At 40.0% G+C, this 19,744-nt stretch overlaps 1 protein-coding gene and 1 pseudogene across 1 annotated transcript; both read right to left on the reverse strand.

The window, feature by feature from the left end:
* Nucleotides 1–201: 201 nt before the first annotated feature.
* Nucleotides 202–1,134, reverse strand: LOC138428406 (olfactory receptor 5I1-like). Its single transcript, XM_069569103.1, has one exon. The coding sequence runs from the start codon at nucleotides 1,132–1,134 to the stop codon at nucleotides 202–204; it is 933 nt and encodes a 310-aa protein (XP_069425204.1).
* Nucleotides 1,135–11,181: 10,047 nt separating this feature from the next.
* LOC138428083 (olfactory receptor 5AR1-like) lies at nucleotides 11,182–12,097 on the reverse strand (annotated as a pseudogene).
* Nucleotides 12,098–19,744: the final 7,647 nt, after the last annotated feature.

The following is a 19,744-nucleotide window of genomic DNA, read 5'->3' on the forward strand; positions in this document are numbered from 1 at the left end:
GTGTGAAAAAAATCAACCTTAAGATGATAAAGAATTAGACATATGTAACAGGGCCTGGCTCTAATATTAGCCTCTGGCCCAATTTTGTGGTTGAGGCTTCATTGCCTGTAGAATTAGGGAACACCCATATTAAACTGACTTTTCCATTACTTAAAACTAGAGGTCAAGAAGCAGGGTAGAAAAGTTATCAACCTCAGTTTCTTAAGAAAGAAATTTCCTGCTAATCATTTTCCTAAAAGCATTTTTCACATCTTTGTTCCTCAGACTGTAAATCAGGGGGTTCAGCATAGGTATAATCAATGTATAGAACACAGAGGTCACTTTATCAATATCCAGTGAATGGCCAGCACTGGGACGCAAATAAATGAAGATCAGGGTACCATGGTAGATAGAGACCACAATCAGATGGGATGCACAAGTGGAGAATCCTTTTCCTCTTCCGTCAGCAGATTCTGTTTTAAGAATGGCTGCTATGATGAGGATATAAGAAAGGAGAACTGTTAGAAGGCAGAGGGCTTCAACTAAACTAGCAAAGACCACCAGTACAATGTCATGGATGTAGGTGTCAGTGCAAGACAGAGAGAAGAGAGGGGAGATGTCGCAAAAGAAATGGTTAATTTCATTGGAGCAGAAAGACAGGTGAAAGGTATTTGTGGTGTGAATCACTGAGCTCATGGTGCCTCCCAGAAATGCTCCAATTGCAAGCTGGCAGCAAATCCTCTTGGACATAATAACGGTGTAAAGCAGGGGGTTGCAGATGGCTATGTACCGGTCATAAGCCATGACAGTCAAGAGAAAAGACTCTGTGTCCACCAAACAGCAGAAGAAATATAACTGTGCAGCACAGCCATTGTAAGAAATGGTCTTCTTATCAGAAACTAAGTCCACAAGTAACTTGGGGGCAATGACTGAAGAGTAGCAGGCATCTACGAAAGACAAGATGCAGAGAAAAAAGTACATAGGGGTGTGCAAAGGGGGACTGGCTGTGATTAATAAAATCATACCAAGGTTCCCCATGAGGGTAACAGAGTAGATGGACAGAAACACAGCAAAAAGAACACTCTGCAGTTCTGGGTGGTCACTGAATCCCAAGAGAAAGAACTGTGTCTTCACAGTGCTGTTCTCCACCTCCATTCTCTGCAGGGTTCCTGGAGGTTGGAATTTCAGCAGGGTACCAATGGGGATGTTGATAATAACCTGCAGGGTAGCTACAGGAAAATAATTAAAGTAGTTAGAATAGTAATTCTAAATCCACTTGGGTACCCTCGTAACACTCAGGCATAAGTAAAGTAAGTTTACTATAAGCATAGCTTTTCAACTGAAATACTTTTTTTTTAATTAGTTAATTGCTTTTTTTTTTTTAATGTTTGGCAGAGACATGTAGCTTCCAGGACCTTAGTTCCCTATGAGCAATGGAACCCATCTACTTAATACAGAAAGCATAAAGTCCTAACCACTGGATGGCCAGGGAATTCCCTGAGATAGTTTACTTAATTGAATTGATTGTTTATACTTCTATTTCTTAAAGATTATATATATATATATATTCCCCCCCCCCATTAAATGAGACACCATCAAACCAGCGGGTGAACTCTGAATTTCTTAATTTCATCAACTCTCTCATCTGTCACCAACTTCAAGTGATTGAGGTTAGTTTCACTGATACATAGCAAACTGAGTAACTAGCCTCTCTTTCCCTTTGTGCTATTTTTATTTACACAACAATTAGATACATTTCTATTTCAGTTGAAGCCTTGTACATGTAGAGGAGTAGAAGTTCTTTATTTCTCACCTTGAGCTGAGAATTTGCCTCTGAGGACTAAAGAAACTAGTTAAAGTTTCTTGAAATCCACTGATGAAATAGAAGGAGGTAAGATTCAGAATTAGTTATGTAAGTAACTAAATCCTAACTCTGCCACTTGGCAGTTATAAAGTCTTCCGCAAGCCAAGCAATCACAGAATTTTAGCTTCATCACCTATAAAATGAAAAAGACAGTGCCTTCCTCATCAAATTGTATTAAATTTCCTTCTAGGCTCAATATCTTCACCATCTTGTTTATTCACTGTTCTTTCTTTTTTAATTTAAATTTATTTATTTTAATTGGAGGCTAATTACTTTATAATATTGTATTGGTTCTGCCATACATCAACATGAATCCACCACAGCTGTACACGTGTTCCCCATCCTGAACACCCCTCCCTCTTCCCTCCCCGTGCCATCCCTCTGGGTCATCCCAGTGCACCAGCCCCAAGCATCCTGTATCGAACCTGGACTGACAATCCGTTTCTTATATATTATACATGTTTCAATACCATTCCCCCAAATCATCCCACCCTCGCCCTCTCCCACAGAATCCAAAAGACTGTTCTATACATCTGTGTCTCTTTTGCTGTCTCACATACAAGGTTATCATTACCATCTTTCTAAATTCCATATATATGTATTAGTATACTGTATTGGTGTTTTTCTTTCTGGCTTACTTCACTCTGTACAATCAGCTCCAGTTTCATCCACCTCATTAGAACTGATTCAAATGTATTGTTTTTAATGACTGAGTAATACTCCATTGTGTATATGTACGAGAGCTTTCTTATCCATTCATCTGCTGATGGACATCTAGGTTGCTTCCATGTCCTGGCTATTATAAACAGTACTGCAATGAAGATTGGGGTACACGTGTCTCTTTCAATTCTGGTTTCCTTGGTGTGTATGCCCAGCAGTGGGATTGCTGGGTCATAAGGCAGTTCTATTTCCAGTTTTTTAAGGAATCTACATGTTCTCCATAGTGACTGTACTAGTTTGCATTCCCACCAACAGTGTAAGAGGGTTCCCTTTTCTCCACACCCACTCCAGCATTTATTGCTTGTAGACTTTTGGATCGCAGCCATTCTGACTGGTGTGAAATGGTACCTCATTGTGGTCTTGATTTGCATTTCTCTGATAATGAGTGATGTTGAGCATCTTTTCATGTGTTTGTTAGCCATCTGTATGTCTTCTTTGGAGAAATGTCTGTTTAGTTCTTTGGCCCATTTTTTGATTGGGTCATTTATTTTTCTGGAATTGAGCTGCAGGAGTTGCTTATATATTTTTGAGAATAGTTGCTTGTCAGTTGCTTCATTTGCTATTATTTTCTCCCATTCTGAAGGCTGTCTTTTCACCTTGCTTATAGTTTCCTTTGTTGTGCAGAAGCTTCTAAAGTTGGCAACATAGTAATTCTGTGGAATTCCATATATCTACTTTGTATGCTAAGTCACTTCAGTTGTGTTCAACTCTGTGCGACCCCATAAACGCCAGCCCACCAGGCTCCCTGTCCCTGGAATTCTCCAAGCAAGAACACTGGAGTGGGTTGCCATTTCTTTCTCCAATGCATGAAAGTGAAAAGTGAAAATGAAGTAGCTCAGTCATGTCTGACTCTTAGCAACCCCATGAACTGCAGCCCACCAGGCTCCTCTGTCCATGGGATTTTCCAGGCGAGAGTACTGGAGTGGGGTGCCATTGCCTTCTCCAATATCTACTTTATGTTACCTGAAATCCAAGCTATGAAATACAACTAGAGAAATCCAAATGCTTGCATATTTATTAAATTCATCTAGGCAATACAATAATAATATTCAGGAATATTGGATGACCCCTTTGATTAAAATGATAAAAGATGTTATAAATGCCCACCTACCCACCCCTCTATGTTATCTCTGCACTTCCTTGTCATTGTTTTAGTCCACAGCTCTGTAGATTGTAGATAACGCATAGCAATGCAAGTGACACTTGTCTATAGACAGGCACATTTTGCCCAGGATAGAGATAATTGATTTCTCTCCCTGCTGATGGTAAAAATCCAGCTTTGCATCTATTTTTCAGTTTATTTGTGAATTCCTGATTTACGATACTGTGGTTCTTTGAACTGTGTTGTGTACATTTCATAACATATTACATATTGGATAAAGTAAGTAAAATCTTTGATGCCTGTACATGCTATATGTATTGTTATTGTTGTTCAGTCGTTAAATAGGGGTTGATTCTTTAGGACTCCAGGGACTGCAGCTTGCCAGGCCTCCCTCTACCTCACTGTTCCTGCCTATAAAAGTTAAAGATAAATTAAATACGTGTGCATATATGTTATATACACATATATATTTTTCTTTAACAATTTACATTATTCATGGCTCTTACAAACTCAGTATTTAAATAACTTCAGATTTGAAAACATTTTCATTGTCATCTCATATTCTCTGTCTCCGAACATAATCTAAGCACATTACTAAAATCTTAACCCCTCGTCCTATCCTCAATTTGTTCCAAGTTCTTAACAAAACTAAATGTCTTATTAAACTAATGTCTTATTAAAACTGTGCATACATTGAGAGTTAATAAGCGCAACTATCTGTGAAGCTATTTTGGAGTACAGAAAATGAATTACAGGCACAATAATAATTGTGGATTCTGCATTGCTCAACACCTATTTTTCTGCATCTGTTCTGTTTCTAGGTAGATTAGGCAAATTCTGGGTAAATGTGTGTATCTGACATGAATGCATTTGCATCCTATAATTTTCAAAATAAACTTTCTCATCTAATTTAATTCCCACAGTTCTTTAAACAGTGCTGATCATCCCTCAGTTTTATTGAGGAGGAACTGACGACTTCAGCCCAGTGAATAGTCCAGGACTGCATAGCTTTGCAATCAAAGAACAGGTCCAGAGTTTGGACATTCTGTACACTGGACATTCTTCAATAAACACTACCTTCCTGGAAATGGAAGTGTTAGAAATGGTGGAGCTTAGAAGATTACTGTAAATAATATAGTTATTTCCCCAAAACTCAATGTGCTCACCTGCCAGGGAAGTCCTTAGTCACTTTTTCTTTTTTCCTTTTATTTTAATTTCTTTAAGCTTTTTATTTTGTATTGAGGGATATCTGATTAACAAACAATGTTGTGGTAGTTTTAGGTGAACAGAGAAGGACTCAGCCATACGCAAGCATGTGTCCATTCCCCCTCAAACTTTCATCCATCCAGGCAGCCACGTAACATTGCAGAGTTCCCTGTGCTGTACAGTAGGTCCTTGCTGATTGTCTGTTTTTACTACAGCAGTGTGTGCATGCTCACCCCCAGGTCCCATTCTCCTCCTGCTACTCTTTTCCACTGGCAACCATAAGGTCATTCTCTGAGTCTGTAAGCCTCTTTCTGTTTTTATACGTTCATTTTATCAACTCTTCTTAGATTCCGCACATAAAGGATGTCATATGACGTTTCTTCTTCTCTGTCTGAACTACTTCACTCAGTATGACACTCTCTAGGTCCATCCATGCTGCTGCAAATGGCACTATTTCATTATTTTTATTTTTTTTCTTTCTTTCTTTATTTATTTATTTATTTTTTTATTTTTATTTTTTAAATTTTAAAATCTTTAATTCTTACATGCATTCCCAAACATGAACCCCCCTCCCACCTCCCTCCCCATAACAACTTTCTGGGTCATCCCCATGCACCAGCCCCAAGCATGCTGCATCCTGCGTCAGACATAGACTGGCGATTCAATTCACATGATAGTATACATGTTAGAATGTCATTATTTTTAAAAACATTTTTTTCCTTCTTCCTGAAAGTCAGCCCTCTTATCTGCCTGAATCCTTTTGCTTGTGTATTGACAGTTGTTAATATCAATGCATTACCATAAGATAGGACAGATAATATAATATAAAAATCAGTTCAGCTGTAATTGATATATAGCTCCATCCATTCTTTAAACATAAATAATATACAATAAGCACAGTGTTTAATTCTGATTCCTAAGCAGAGTCCAGTAATGGTGAGGTTGTTTTAAGGTTTGCTGTTGTTGTTTAGTTGCAAAGTCTTGTCCTAGTCTTTTGTGACCCCGTGGACTGTAGCCCACCTGGCTTCTCTGTCCTTGCAGTTTCCCAGGCAAGAATACTGGAGTGGGCTGCCATTTCCTTCTCCACGGGATCTTCCTGATGCAGTGATGAAACTCATGTCTCCTGCACTGGTAGGCAGACTCTTTAACACTGTCATGTGCCAAACATTCAGTTTTTGTTTCTGCTGTTGTTTTTGTTAAATATATTTTCAGAATTTAAAACCCATATGACCCTAAGTATGTTTATCCTCAAAACATCAGTTTCTATGTGTAAAATAAGTGAGCTTCCCTAGTGCCTCAGAGAAGAAAAGTCTGCCTGCAATACAGCAGACCTGGGTTTGATCTCTAGGTTGGGAAGATCCCCTGGAGAAGGAAATAGGAACCCACTCCAGTATTGTTGCCTGGCCAAACCCATCAGCTGAGGAGCCTGGCAGGTTATAATCCATGGGGTCTCAAAGAGTTGGACATGACTGAGCTGTTAGTAAAAAAAAAAAAAAAAACTAAGATAAGCACTTAAAATCCCATCAAGTTCTAATAGCCTAGGATTAAGGTAAGAACACTTACCAGATTATTATCTTTTTCATTCACCTTCTTACTACACTGTTGTCAGTATCAGTTCATTTTTCACTGGAAAAATCAATTTTAGGACTTAAAGACTTAAAAAGAAAAACTGATCCATTGTCTAATTTTTGCAACCCCATCTGGGCAGATCTGTGTTCATAAAAGAAATCTGTGCCTTCCTTAGGAAGGTTGCAGTTCCTTAAGGTAATACAAGATCTTTTATATATTGCTTTGAAGCTTTTGAGATTAGCTTTCTAATCTCAGATCTCAGGATCACACACTCTGATATCCAAATCCCAATGGGAAAACTTACCTGAGCAATTAGAGTTCTACTGAGGAGTCGAGTACACACAAAGGAAATGATGTAATGTGTTTTTCTATGTCTTAAGAACATCCCAAGCAAAAATATATTATGACTTTCAAAATGGTAGATTGTTACACATAAAATTGGAGGATGATACTTGCTATCTGATTTGACCTGTTCAAAGCAATTTATCAATTACTAGAAGTTTTATGTGACAGGACAGTGGTGAACTGAAATGAAGCCAAATATACCCGTACACAAATTGAGAATTAGAAGGTCTTTAAGGAAACGTTGTCAACTGAAAAACAGTCACAACCTGAAAGTAGAGATTTTACTTGATGGGAATGTTAAGGCCTCTGAGACCAGGAGGCAGTATCTCAGTAGTCATGAGAAAACCACTCAAGGAGGCAGGAGGGCGAGTCAGGCTATACCCAAGTTTACAACAAAGGGGACAGAGAATTGGAACATCAGAGATTATTGTGAGGTAGAGAAAATCAGATATCAAGTTAAGGAGTTTATTTTTCTTCTACATGTGGAAAGATGCAAGCCTCTGGGCTCACTGAATTCATTCTTTTCATATGCACTTCAGCTCAGTTCAGTTCAGTCACTTAGTCCTGTCCAGACTCCATGGACTGCAGCACGCCAGGCTTCCCTGTCCATCACCAGCTCCCGGGGCTTGCTATCTGGGGCCAAATTCTGTCTCCCGATTGTTTGCATCCTTAATTCCTCACTCACCTTAAGGCATGGCCGATGTGGCAGATGGCTGCTGCTTGGATTCCCTGAGCTCTCAGCAAACAGCTGTGCAGGTGGCAGTGTCTGCTGGCTCTCAGTTTGGGGAGCCCTTATTCACATTTGGAGGCCAGAAATCATGGATGGCTGTGACATTTCTTGTTTATGGATATGACAGCAGACATTTAATTTCACCACATGAGAAAGTCAATGATGAATGAAACTGACTCTAATATGTGTTATCTGTGCATCACGTTCAAGTGGAATTTTGGCCATCCAAGGTCGGAATTGACCTGATAATCCTAACTCAATACAAACATTTACTCTAAGTATGTGTGCCAGCTGGTGTTCTGGATACAAAACAGAGAAAGGGAGGGTAAATGGAACTGCATATGAAGAATTTGGCAAACAGAGAATACTGAATGAAAGACAAAACAGGAAAAAAAATAAGAAATTGAGTGGAGATTGAAAATTTCATGGCGTGATCGAAGGACTGAAATGAGATTTGGAGCAATGTTGCCTCTGTGTGTGTGTGGGGGGGGGAGGGCTTTCTTGTTGGCTCAGTGATAAAGAGTCTGCTTGCCAATACAGGAGCCACAGGAGACAGGGGTTCGATCTTTGGGTTGGGAAGATCCTCTGGAGGAGGAAATGGCAACCCACTCCAGGATCCTCGCTTGGATAATCCAATGGACAGAGGAGCCTTGTGTGTTACAGTCCGTGGGATCACAAAGAATCGGACACAGCTGAGTGAGCACACAACACAGTAAAATGAAGCCCAATAAAATTATAAACGAATGAGAAGTTCACACGGATTCCTACAACTTGCAGGTAAGAGAGTGGCCAGATTATTTATGTGAAGCCATGTAAATAAATGCAGAACCTTTCTGTGTTTCCTTTATAGACAAGTCGGAGGAGCAGTCAGTGTGCCCCCATTACTCCAGATGGGGCAGAGGGGAGCCTCGTAGAGTGGACGGCGCACTGTCTACAAAGCCAGCCCTCAGCTCACCCATGGCAGTGGAAACCACACCACAGAGAGGGTTCTGTCTATGCAGATCAGTGGTGACATAGGCCCTGGCAAATGCAGGCTTCCAATGGGGAAGAAGGAAATGACAGCCTGAGGGTGATGAGAACCAAATGCTTTGTCTTAAACAGCAGAAAATGGTGATGGGAATGCAAGTCTGTGCTAAATTTATATATATATAAATGGGCTTTATATATATATATATGGGCTTAGCAGGAGACACTGGTTTAATCCCTGGGTCAGAAAGATCCCCTGAAGAAGGAAATGGCAGCCCACTCCAGTATACTTGCCTGGGAAATCTCATGGACAAAGAAGCATGGTCCATGGGGGTCACAAAAGAGTCACATGTGACTTAGTGATTAAATAACAACAAACATATGCAAAAAAGTGATATGAATCACTTTGCTGTACACCTGTAACTAATACAACTTTGTCAATCAATTATATTTTAATTTTAAAAATTGGATTTCCAAGACCCTGAAATTGTTTTTCATTTTTACAGCTGGATTAATTGCTAATTAGATACCAGGAGAGCAGAACTTTAAAATTTTGTTTAGAATATTATTCCAATTTATTTCATAGTTATGTAGAGAGATGGAATAAATCATTACACATGGCATGCTAACATAACTACTGCTTCCTTCTCTCCAGCCCACGCCCCCCACAAGAGGAATGTATTTTTATTAATAGCTCTTCTTTTACAGCTTAAATTATATCAACAGAGCATTCAGTTTCTTTTATCTCTTTCTTTTTTTTTCAATTTTAACTAACGTAATGTTATGAACCCACTGGGGAGATGAAATTGTCCAATGGAAAAAAATGCACAAACTAAAACTTGAGAGTTATATTTTATTTGGCAGACATTCTGAGGACTTCAAGCCTAGGACGCAGCATCTCAGATAGCACTAAGAAACTGTTCTGCAGAGGCAAGTTCTGAAGAGGCAAGGGGGAGCCAGGAGAGATAGAAGATTTTGCAACAAAAATCAGATAATCAGAACACCAAAAGATTATTGTTAATAAAAGAAAACCAGATAAACTAAAGAATTTAGCACTTTTTCTGTGTATGGGAAGATGCAACAGTTCGGGCTCTCTGACACTGTTCCTTTGATATGCACCTTAGCTATCTTGAGAGTCCTTGGACAGCAAGGAGATCCAACCAGTCCATGCTAAAGGAAATCAAGCCTGAATATCCATTGGAAGGACTGATGCTGAAGCTGAAGCTCCAATGCTTTGGCCACCTGATGGAAAGAACTGACTCATTGGAAAAGACCCTGATGCTGGGAAATATTCAAGGCAGGAGGAGAAGGGGTCGACAGAGGATGAGATGGTTGGAATGGCATCACCGACTCAAGGGACATGAGCTTGAGTAATCTCCAGGAGTTGGTGATGGACAGGGAGGCCTAGTGTGCTGCAGTCCATGAGGTCGCAAAGAGTTGGGCATGACTAAGCAACTGAACTGAACTTAGCTATCTGGGGCCAGCCTATCTTGAGAAAGACTATTCTGTGCTTTCTCATCCTGAGTCCCCTCAGGGCTCACTGACCAGGCAGCTGTATTATGACAGCTTCATGACTACAACCTCCTTTGTTTACTGATGTGGCAGGCAATAATTTTCATTAACAAAGTCCTCTCCAATGGCTTCTGGAAAATCAGGGGATGTTTGGTGATAATAACTGAAGCAGAATGGAGAGAAACTGAGCAGATTTTTACATCAAATAATTCTTGTCCCAGATTCTCATTTTTGCCTAAGGCAAAAGAAAACAGTGCAGATGGATTTCACCTAAAAGTGAACAGACTAGAATGAAATTAAGGAAATGATTTTTTATAAGTTTACAAAGGTTCAATTTTTTAATTAGTTTTTCAGGCTACTTCATTCATCTATTCAATAAATATTTTTGAATTGCATCCTGAGGGTAGGCATTGTAACTGGTAGACAACAGTGAACTAGACAGAAAGGACCAAACTTTTATGGAATATTTAGTCTAGGGAGAGAAATTTCTCATTCAGTCTTACTTACAAATTATTTGCTTCTAAATGTTAGGATGGAGTTTTGTTAGGGTGAAACAAATACATGAAAAGAATATAAACAAACCTGATTTGATCCACTAACACTCCCATTTGACTCAGCAAATTTATTAAGCCTATTGTTTAAAAAATAATTAAATAGGAGCTTTTAATTATTAATTAAGTAATTAATTTAGGGCTTCCATGGTGGCTCAGAGGTTAAAGCGTCTGCCCGCAATGCGGGAGATCCAATCCCTGGGTCAGGAAGTTCCCCTGGAGAAGGAAATGGCAACCCACTCTAGTATTCTTGCCTGGAGAATCCCAGGGATGGAGGAGCCTGGTGGGCTACAGTTCACGGGATCGCAAGGAGTCGGACATGACTGAGCAACTTCACTCAGGAGCCTTTAAGAAGGTAAGTCAAATTAACATGGGTGGGGGGTTGCTCTGTGCATGACATCTCGCTGACACTTCTCCAAGAAAAGAAAAAAGAGGTGTAAAAAGCCCTCTCTGCAAAATGGAAGAGTGATCCTATTACTACTTTTCCTTAGTTTGGAGAGTTTAGCGTAATGACTGTTCCCTAAACTGATTTACGTGAAAGTGTAAGTAGTGGAAAGTATTCAGAATCTGTACTAGTAAGACTACAAAAATCTATGTCAAAGTTCCTGCACGCCTTCTCTTAGAATCTTTAAATACTTTAGGATGAAAGTACTGTATCACCCAGAACATAATTCAGTGCTGATTGCTTTTTTGGGGGCACCTTTAACATGCGGATGACAACTGTGTAAAAGACAGAGGCCATTTTGTCTGTGTCCATGGAGTAACTGGAGCTGGGTCTGAAATACATGAACATGAGCATGCCATGAAATACAGCCACAGCGGGTAAGTGGGAGGCACACACAGAGAAAGCTTTGTGTCTCCCCTCTGTTGAGTTCATCCTAAGGATGGTTGTTGTGATATAACTGTAGGAAAGGAGGACAGTGATAATACTGGTCCCCACAACACAGCCAATGAAAGTGAGCATCACAATCTCATCGATGGATGTATCTGAGTAGGAGAGGGCTAGTAAGGGTGGGATGTCACAGAAAAAGTGATTGATGATATTGGAATTGCAGAATGACAACCGAAATGTACAACAGGTGTGACTGCTGAATCAACCAAGCCTACGATGTAGGCAATAACCACAAGCTGGGTACAGATTCCCCTGAACATGGCAGTTGTATAAGGAAGTGGATTGCAAATGGCCACATAACGGTCATAAGAAGTAACAGCCAACATGAGACATTCCGCATCTGCAAAGGCTCCCAAAAAGTACACCTGGATGGCACATACATCATATGGAATCCTTTTTTGCTCAGATAAGAAATCAGCCAGCGTCTTGGGAGAGATAGTAAAGAACAGCAGATGTCATAGGACAGATTGCTCAGGAAGTAATACATGGGTGTGTGCAGTCTGGGGTCCCTCTTGATCAGCAGGACCATCCCGACACTGGCAACCACAGTTATGCCATACACCAGCAGGAAGAGCACAAAGAGCCCCTGCTGCACATCTTGTCTACCGGAAAGTCCTAAGAATATGAAGTCAGCAAACACAGTGCAGTTTTCAGCAGTCATTCCTTACACATGAAAATTCCTAGTTATGAAATAGGAAATGGAAGTGGAGGGTTAAGATCATCTTATTGTCTTAATTGCTAAACTGCTATTTGTTTCTATATTTCAGTAATTAGAAGAAGAGATAAATAATGCTAAGATGCCTTGAAGTTAAATTGACCCTTTGGGAAATATTTCCAATTTGATATAACTGACAAAATGATCATAATAAGGATACATTTTAAACCACTGTAGTGTTTGCAGCACAAATTCATCTAAGCTAAATCAGGCTATTTCCACATCAATTTGTATAGCATTTATGACCATTTTTGCTACTTCAATATAATATTAAGGAATTTATGTCCTCAGATTGAAGGCAAGATTCTTATAATTAGTTGGTCCAGATAACCCTAGTCTTCTGACAAGACTCTGCTTTGTTTTGTTTTAATGATGTATGGATGTTGTCATATCCTGTAATAAAGAAATATAGTTAATGAGTGATGTAGATGATGAATATATTTCTTTGCAATTTCTTCATCTTCCATGAGTGTGGAGCAGGAAGAGCTATGGCAAGTTTCTGAGCACAACAAGAACTCTTTTTTCCCCATTAAACTCTCAGGTCTGTTCAGCTTTAGTATATGAGAGGTAGACAGTTTGTGAAGACACATTGGAGCAGAAAGGGGATAGCTTTTGGGTAAGAGGGTGGAAGGGTACCTATGTTTGAAATGTTAAAGTGGAAAGGCAGTCATATTCCAGGGCTGATATTCTCAACTCTGAGAGCTGCTGCTACATAGGGGAGATGATGAAGAATGTCTGGGACCCAGTTGTAGAGATGCTGATAGCACAGATGACAGAGAGGCAAGAAAGGCAGTGTGGTTTACTGTGTGGATCCTTCTGACCAAGTCTACTCTTCTTAACATGATATATTTAACACAAGATCAGTTATATAAGACACATGATACAAATACTCATGCTGGGGTCCAGCCCCGGTGGATCCAGGGAATTTGAAGCAGGGACAGAGTCGGAGTCTGGAAAAGGACTGTTTAATTAGAAATATAAAGAGAGATTAGGAAAGAATAGTATAGTAGGAAAATTAGTGGAGAAAAGAGGCTGAATAACTTGGTTTACGCGGAAAACTAATAAAGTTCCAAGACAAGGAACTTGCACCGTTCACATTAGGCCACTGGTGCCCACTTGAATAGCAGAGGGTGCCCCACCTTGGGCTCCCTCTTGCGTGAGTCTTAGAAGCCAGGGTAAGTAACTAGACTCGGAGAGGCTCCACACCCCAGATGGAAATTCAGCCTGAAAAGGAGAGGGAGGGAGAGGGAGAAAGAGAGAGAGAGAGTTTTGACACAGGGGAGTCAGATTTCCAAGAAACCAGTTCAAGAAGCTGATCTGAGAAACTGGTCCATCCTTTGTTGTCCGGAAAAGCTTTTTATACTTTTGATTATACATAGAGATCAATGGATAATATAAAATTATGCAGCGTCAGCAGCTCTGACTCTTATCGAGACCAGGCTTTCTCTCTGCATACCTAGCTGTATACACAAGTCTTAGGTGATTTACACCATCTTCTGGCCAGAAGGCCAATTAACATTTTATGGCCCTTTTCTGATAAGGGTCTGTCAACCAGAAAACTTAAAAGTGTTGTTCTTTCCAAAGCCTGGTACCACTCTCAGAAAGCACTAAATAAGGTTACATTCTTACATAGCAAGGACACAACAATTTATAACAATGAAAGAGGAGTACAGTGATGTATAACAAAGAGAAAATTCATTAACTCAAAAGTCTAGTATTGCTAACATCAAAACTACTATATTCCTATTTCTGCATCCTGATTACATTGATTAATATCCTCCCAGGTGCCTAAAAGATAAAGGATATGGAGGCCTGGCAATAGTCATTGTCTCAACAGTGAATTCTTAGCTCTTTAGAAAAGGCTCTATATCTTTAAGATGTTTTAAGCTGCATGCCTCTCGCGGTTGGGGGGGGGGGCTGTAAACAATCACAAGTTGTAAAAGTCTCCAACTGTCAGGCAAGTTAGAGGGCCATCAGAGGGTTTTAAGCCAAGACATTCCTTTCATATGCTGGAGACCAGTTAGAGCTCTAAGTTAACTTTTTCCAGAGAAAGGTGGTCAGGGATAGTCCTCTGTAATGTCAGAAGAGTATAGTATAGCAGACAGTAAACAGACAGATTTTGGTTTCAGGGTAGCTGCTCAGGCAAAGGACCCCTTGAGACCTGACTCACCTTGCCCGTCAGGTCTCCCTGCATGACCTTGTCATGGGTGGGATCTCCTGTGCTGGCTCCTGGCATACTCATATGTTCACGGTGCCAGAATCTCAGAGACAATCATGCATGAAGTGTGTCCCCATCCCAGTCTCTAAAAATTTTAATAGTTTCATTCTTTAATTTGATCCATATTGCTCTTGAATATCTCTGAGGCCAGTCATCCTAGATTTGGGAGTCACTTGTCTTAGGGAGGGCCAATTGAATTTTATGTCCCCTTGTTATACTTTACCTTAACCAACTGTGTGATACAAAATGTCATACCCATCCTCTTACATTCTGTGAGAATGTAAGAAAAATGGAGTTGAATGTAGGGCTTCTCAGATGGCTCAGTGATATAGAATCCGCCCGCCAGTGCAGGAGATGCAGAAGACATGAGTTTGCTCCCTGGGTCAGGCAGATCCCCTGGAGGAGGAGATGGCCACTTGCTCCAGTATTCGTGCCTGGGAAATCCCATGGACAGAGGAGTCTGGCAGGCTACAGTCCATGGGATCACAAAAGAGTTGAACTATGTATATTTACATCATGAGAAACGCTGGACTAGAAGAAACACAAGCTGGAATCAAAATTGCTGGGAGAAAGATCAATAACCTCAGATATGCAGATGACACCACCCTTATGGCAGAAAGTGAAGAGGAACTAAAAAGCCTCTTGATGAAAGTAAAAGAGGAAAGTGAAAAACTTGGCTTAAAGCTCAACATTCATAAAAGGAAGATCATGGCATCCGGTCCCATCACTTCATGGGAAATAGATGGGGAAACAGTGGAAACAGTGTCAGACTTTATTTTTTTGGGCTCCAAAATCACTGCAGATGGTGACTGCAGCCATGAAATTAAAAGACGCTTACCCCTTGGAAGGAAAGTTATGACCAACCTAGATAGCATATTCAAAAGCAGAGACAGTACTGTGACGACTAAGGCCCGTCTAGTCAAGGCTATGGTTTTTCCTGTGGTCATGTATGGATGTGAGAGTTGGACTGTGAAGAAGGCTGAGAGCTGAAGAATTGATGCTTTTGGACTGTGGTGTTGGAGAAGACTCTTGAGAGTCCCTTGGACTGCAAGGAGATCCAACCAGTCCATTCTGAAGGAGGTCTGCCCTGGGATTTCTTTGGAAGGAATGATGCTAAAGCTGAAGCTGCAGTACTTTGGCCACCTCATGCGAAGAGTTAACTCATTGGAAAAGACTTTGATGCTGGGAGGGATTGGGGGCAGGAGAAGAAGGGGACAACAGAGGATGAGATGGCTGGATGGCATCACGGACTCGATGGACGAGAGTCTGAGTGAACTCCGGGAGTTGGTGATGGACAGGGAGGCCTGGTGTGCCACACTTCATGGGGTCGCAAAGAGTTGGACACGACTGCGTGACTGAACTAAACTGAAGTATATTTATCTGTGTATATCTAAAGAACTGATACTTTCAAACTGTGGTGCTGGAGAAGGCTCTTGAAAGTCCTTTGAACTGCAATGAGGTCAAACCAGTTAATCCTAAAGGAAATCAACCTTCAGTATATGCTGGAAGAGCTGAAGCTGAAGCTCCAATATTTTGGCCACTTGATACAAAGAGCCAACTCATTGGGAAAAACCCCGACTCATTGGAAAAGACCCTGATGCTGGGAAAGATTTAGGAAAAAAGAGAAAGGTGCAGCAGAGGATGAGATGGTTAGATAGCATCACCAACACAATTTGGTGCAAATGAATTTGAGCAAACTCAAGGAGAGAATAAAGGACTGGGAAGCCTGGTGTGTTACAGTCCATGGGGTTGCAGAGTCAGACATGACTTACCAACTGAGCAACAATAACAAATATATTGATTTGAAATAAAGATTGGAAAAAGTAAGTAAAATGAAATTTTGTGTATATTTCATATCTTCCTTTGTTTATATAACATGCTTTCTTTCAAAAAAGGATTAAAAACCTAAGGAAATCTCAAATATCAGAGAAACACAAAAGATATCAGTACCTGTCCCAGAATTCCTGACTTGTTTGTTGCATGCAGTTCTATCTGTTGGAGGATTCAGCATCACTTCCTGCCTGACCTAGATTATATAACCATCTCTGTGTCTGGTCCCTTGGTACTGAACCCTTGGTCTCTCAGGTATAATTAACAGACATCATGATGTAGCTTATCATCTGGCGTTTCACACAAGTAAGTTGATTGTGAATGGAATACCGTTACAGTTAAATGATACCAATCACCAAGCATTCTTTACAGGCACTTTATTTTCATGTGATAAATTACAAAACAAATGCACAACCATGCTTAGATAATTTCACAGACACACAGGCATCCCATTAAAAACATCCCCAAAGTAAAGATTTTGTAAAAACAGCAAATATCTGAACATATATAAACTACCTACAGATAACTATATTTTGTTTTCTATACCACTTGGCTTTTAATTTTTAAATAAAAATGATGTTGCAATGAATTATGTAATGAATTATACATATATATATAACACCACTTAGTGTATATTCAATTATTAATGTCATAAAACCTGTGATGTGAGAAAATTAAATATATATAATTTATCATCTTTCTGCATTTTCATATTGTGTGGGTCACAGCAAACTGTGGAAAATTCTCAAAGAGATGGGAATACCAGACCACATTACCTGCCTCCAAGGAAACCTGTAGGCATCTCAAGAAGCAACAGCTAGAACCAAACATGGAGCAACAGTCTAGTTTAAAATTAGGAAAGGAGTTACCTTAAGGGTATATGTTATCACTCTGCTTATTAAACTTATATACAGAGTACATCATGTGAAATGCTGCACTGGATGAAGCACAAGCTGGAATCAAGATTGCTGGGAGAAATATAAACAACCTCAGATATGCAGATGACACCACTCTCATGGCAGAAAGTGAAGAGGAACTAAAGGGCCTTTTGATGAAGGTGAAAGAGCAAAGGGAAAAAGCTGGTTTACAACTCAACATTCAAAACACTAAGATCATGGCATACAGTCCCATAATTTCATGGCAAATACATGGGGAAACAATGGAAACACGTACAGACTTTATTTTCTTTGGCTCCAAAATCACTCCAGATGATGACTGCAGCCATGAAATTAAAAGATGCTTTCTCCTTGGGAGAAAAGATATGACCAACCTAGGCAGAATATTTTTTTATCTTTATTTATTTTTTTAATTTAAATTTATTTCTTTTAATTGGAGGCTAATTACTTTACAATATTGTATTGGTTTTGCCATACATCAACATGAATCTGCCGCGGGTATACACATGTTCCCCATCCTGAATGCCCCTACCACCTCCCTCCCCGTACCATCCCTCTGGGTCATCCCAGTGCACCAGCCCCAAGCATCCTGTATCCTGCATTGAACCTGGACTAGCGATTCATTTCTTATATGATATTATACATGTTTCAATGCCATTCTCCCAAATCATCCCACCCTCTCCCTCTCCCACAGAATCCAAAAGACTGTTCTATACATCTGTGTCTCTTTTGCTGTCTCACATACAGGGTTATCATTACCATCTTTCTAAATTCCATATATATGCGCTAGTATACTGTATTGGTGTTTTTCTTTCTGGCTTACTTCACTCTGTACTCCAGTTTCATCCACCTCATTAGAACTGATTCAAATGGATTCTTTTTAATGGCTGAGTAATACTCCATTGTGTATATGTACCACAGCTTTCTTATCCATTCATCTGCTGATGGACATCTAGGTTGCTTCCATGTCCTGGCTATTATAAACAGTGTTGTGATGAACATTGGGGTACACGTGTCTCTTTCAATTCTGGTTTCCTTGGTGTGTATGCCCAGCAGTGGGATTGCTGGGTCATAAGGCAGTTCTATTTCCAGTTTTTTAAGGAATCTCCACACTGTTCTCCATAGTGGCTGTACTAGTTTGCATTCCCACCAACAGTGTAAGAGGGTTCCCTTTTCTCCACACCCTCTCCAGCATTTATTGCTTGTAGACTTTTGGATCACAGCCATTCTGGCAGAATATTAAAAAGCAGAGACATCACTTTGCTGACAAGGGTCAGTATAGACAAAGCTATCGTTTTTCCAATAGTTACGTATGGATGTGAGAGTTGGACCTTAAAGAAAGCTGAGCATCAAAGAGTTGATGCTTTTGAACTGTGGTGTTGGAGAAAACTCTTGAGAGTCCTTTGGACAGCAAGGAAATCAACCAGTCCATCCTAAAGGAAATCAGTCCTAAATTTTCATTGGAATGACTAACGCTGAGGCTGAAGCTCCAATACTTTGGCCACCTGATGGGAAGAGATGACTCATTGGAAATGACCCTGATGCTGGGAAAGATTGAAGGCAGGAGGAGAAGAGGACGACAGAAGATGAGATGATTGGATGGCATCACCGATTCAATGGACATGAGTTTGAGCAAACCCCAGGAAATGGTGAAGGACAGGGAAGCCTGGCATGCTGCAGTCAGTGGGGTTGCAAAGAGTTGGACATGACTTAGCAACTGCACAGCAACAACAGAGTTTATCAAAGTCAGATATTTCTTAAAATAAATTCTATGTGGGAACTTCCCTGGGGGTCCAGTGGTTAAGATTCTGCACTTCCACCACAGAGGGTGAGGGTTCCAGTTGCCACCCTTGGTGTGGGTTAAGATCCCACATACCACATGGCAGGCCAATAAATAAATACATAGAGTTAAAATCATAAAAATAAATAAATAAATTATATAAATGATGTTTGGGACCAAAGAGTATTAAAATGATTTAAAACTTGCAATTTTTGCTTTTTCACCTGTACTCACTTTATATTATCTAATTTTCACTGCATGTTTTAGATTTGACATATTATCACATATATCCTGATCTAATAGCCTCATAATATGAAACAGAAATTGAAGCCCAGAGAGAATAATATTCTGCAACTCTGTAGACATTGTTTCTTTACTTCCATAGAAATACCTCAAAAATAGATTCCTGAATACAGCACAATGAAACAAATTTGTCTTAAAATATAACTCTAAGTAGTCTCTCAGATGTTATGGCTTGTTTATGTTAAAGTGACACTTGAAAACTCACAAAACAATGACATATGGCTCTTAGATTTCTGGGAGGACTGATGGATCATACAAGTTCTATTTCTAAACCAAGGAGGGATCCAGCAGTGACCGAGAGCAGAGGGGCAACTAGGAAGTGCTGTCACACTGGGAGGGTGTCTGTTTTAGTTATATTACATGGACTCGAAAATAATCAATGTTGGAGTGAAGAGAAAGTGATGTGGGGGACCACTTCATTGCAGTTTCAGGAAGGAATAGGTAGTAAAGAAAGTGGTGTCCCTTGACACTGTACAACCTGACAGTTTTGAGGAGGTGATCTCTGCATTATCCATCTATTGTAGTATTTTATCACACATGTGAGTCATTGCTGTATACATCTGAGC

Source organism: Ovis canadensis, chromosome 23 (assembly GCF_042477335.2).
Source record: "Ovis canadensis isolate MfBH-ARS-UI-01 breed Bighorn chromosome 23, ARS-UI_OviCan_v2, whole genome shotgun sequence".
NCBI lineage: Eukaryota > Metazoa > Chordata > Mammalia > Artiodactyla > Bovidae > Ovis > Ovis canadensis.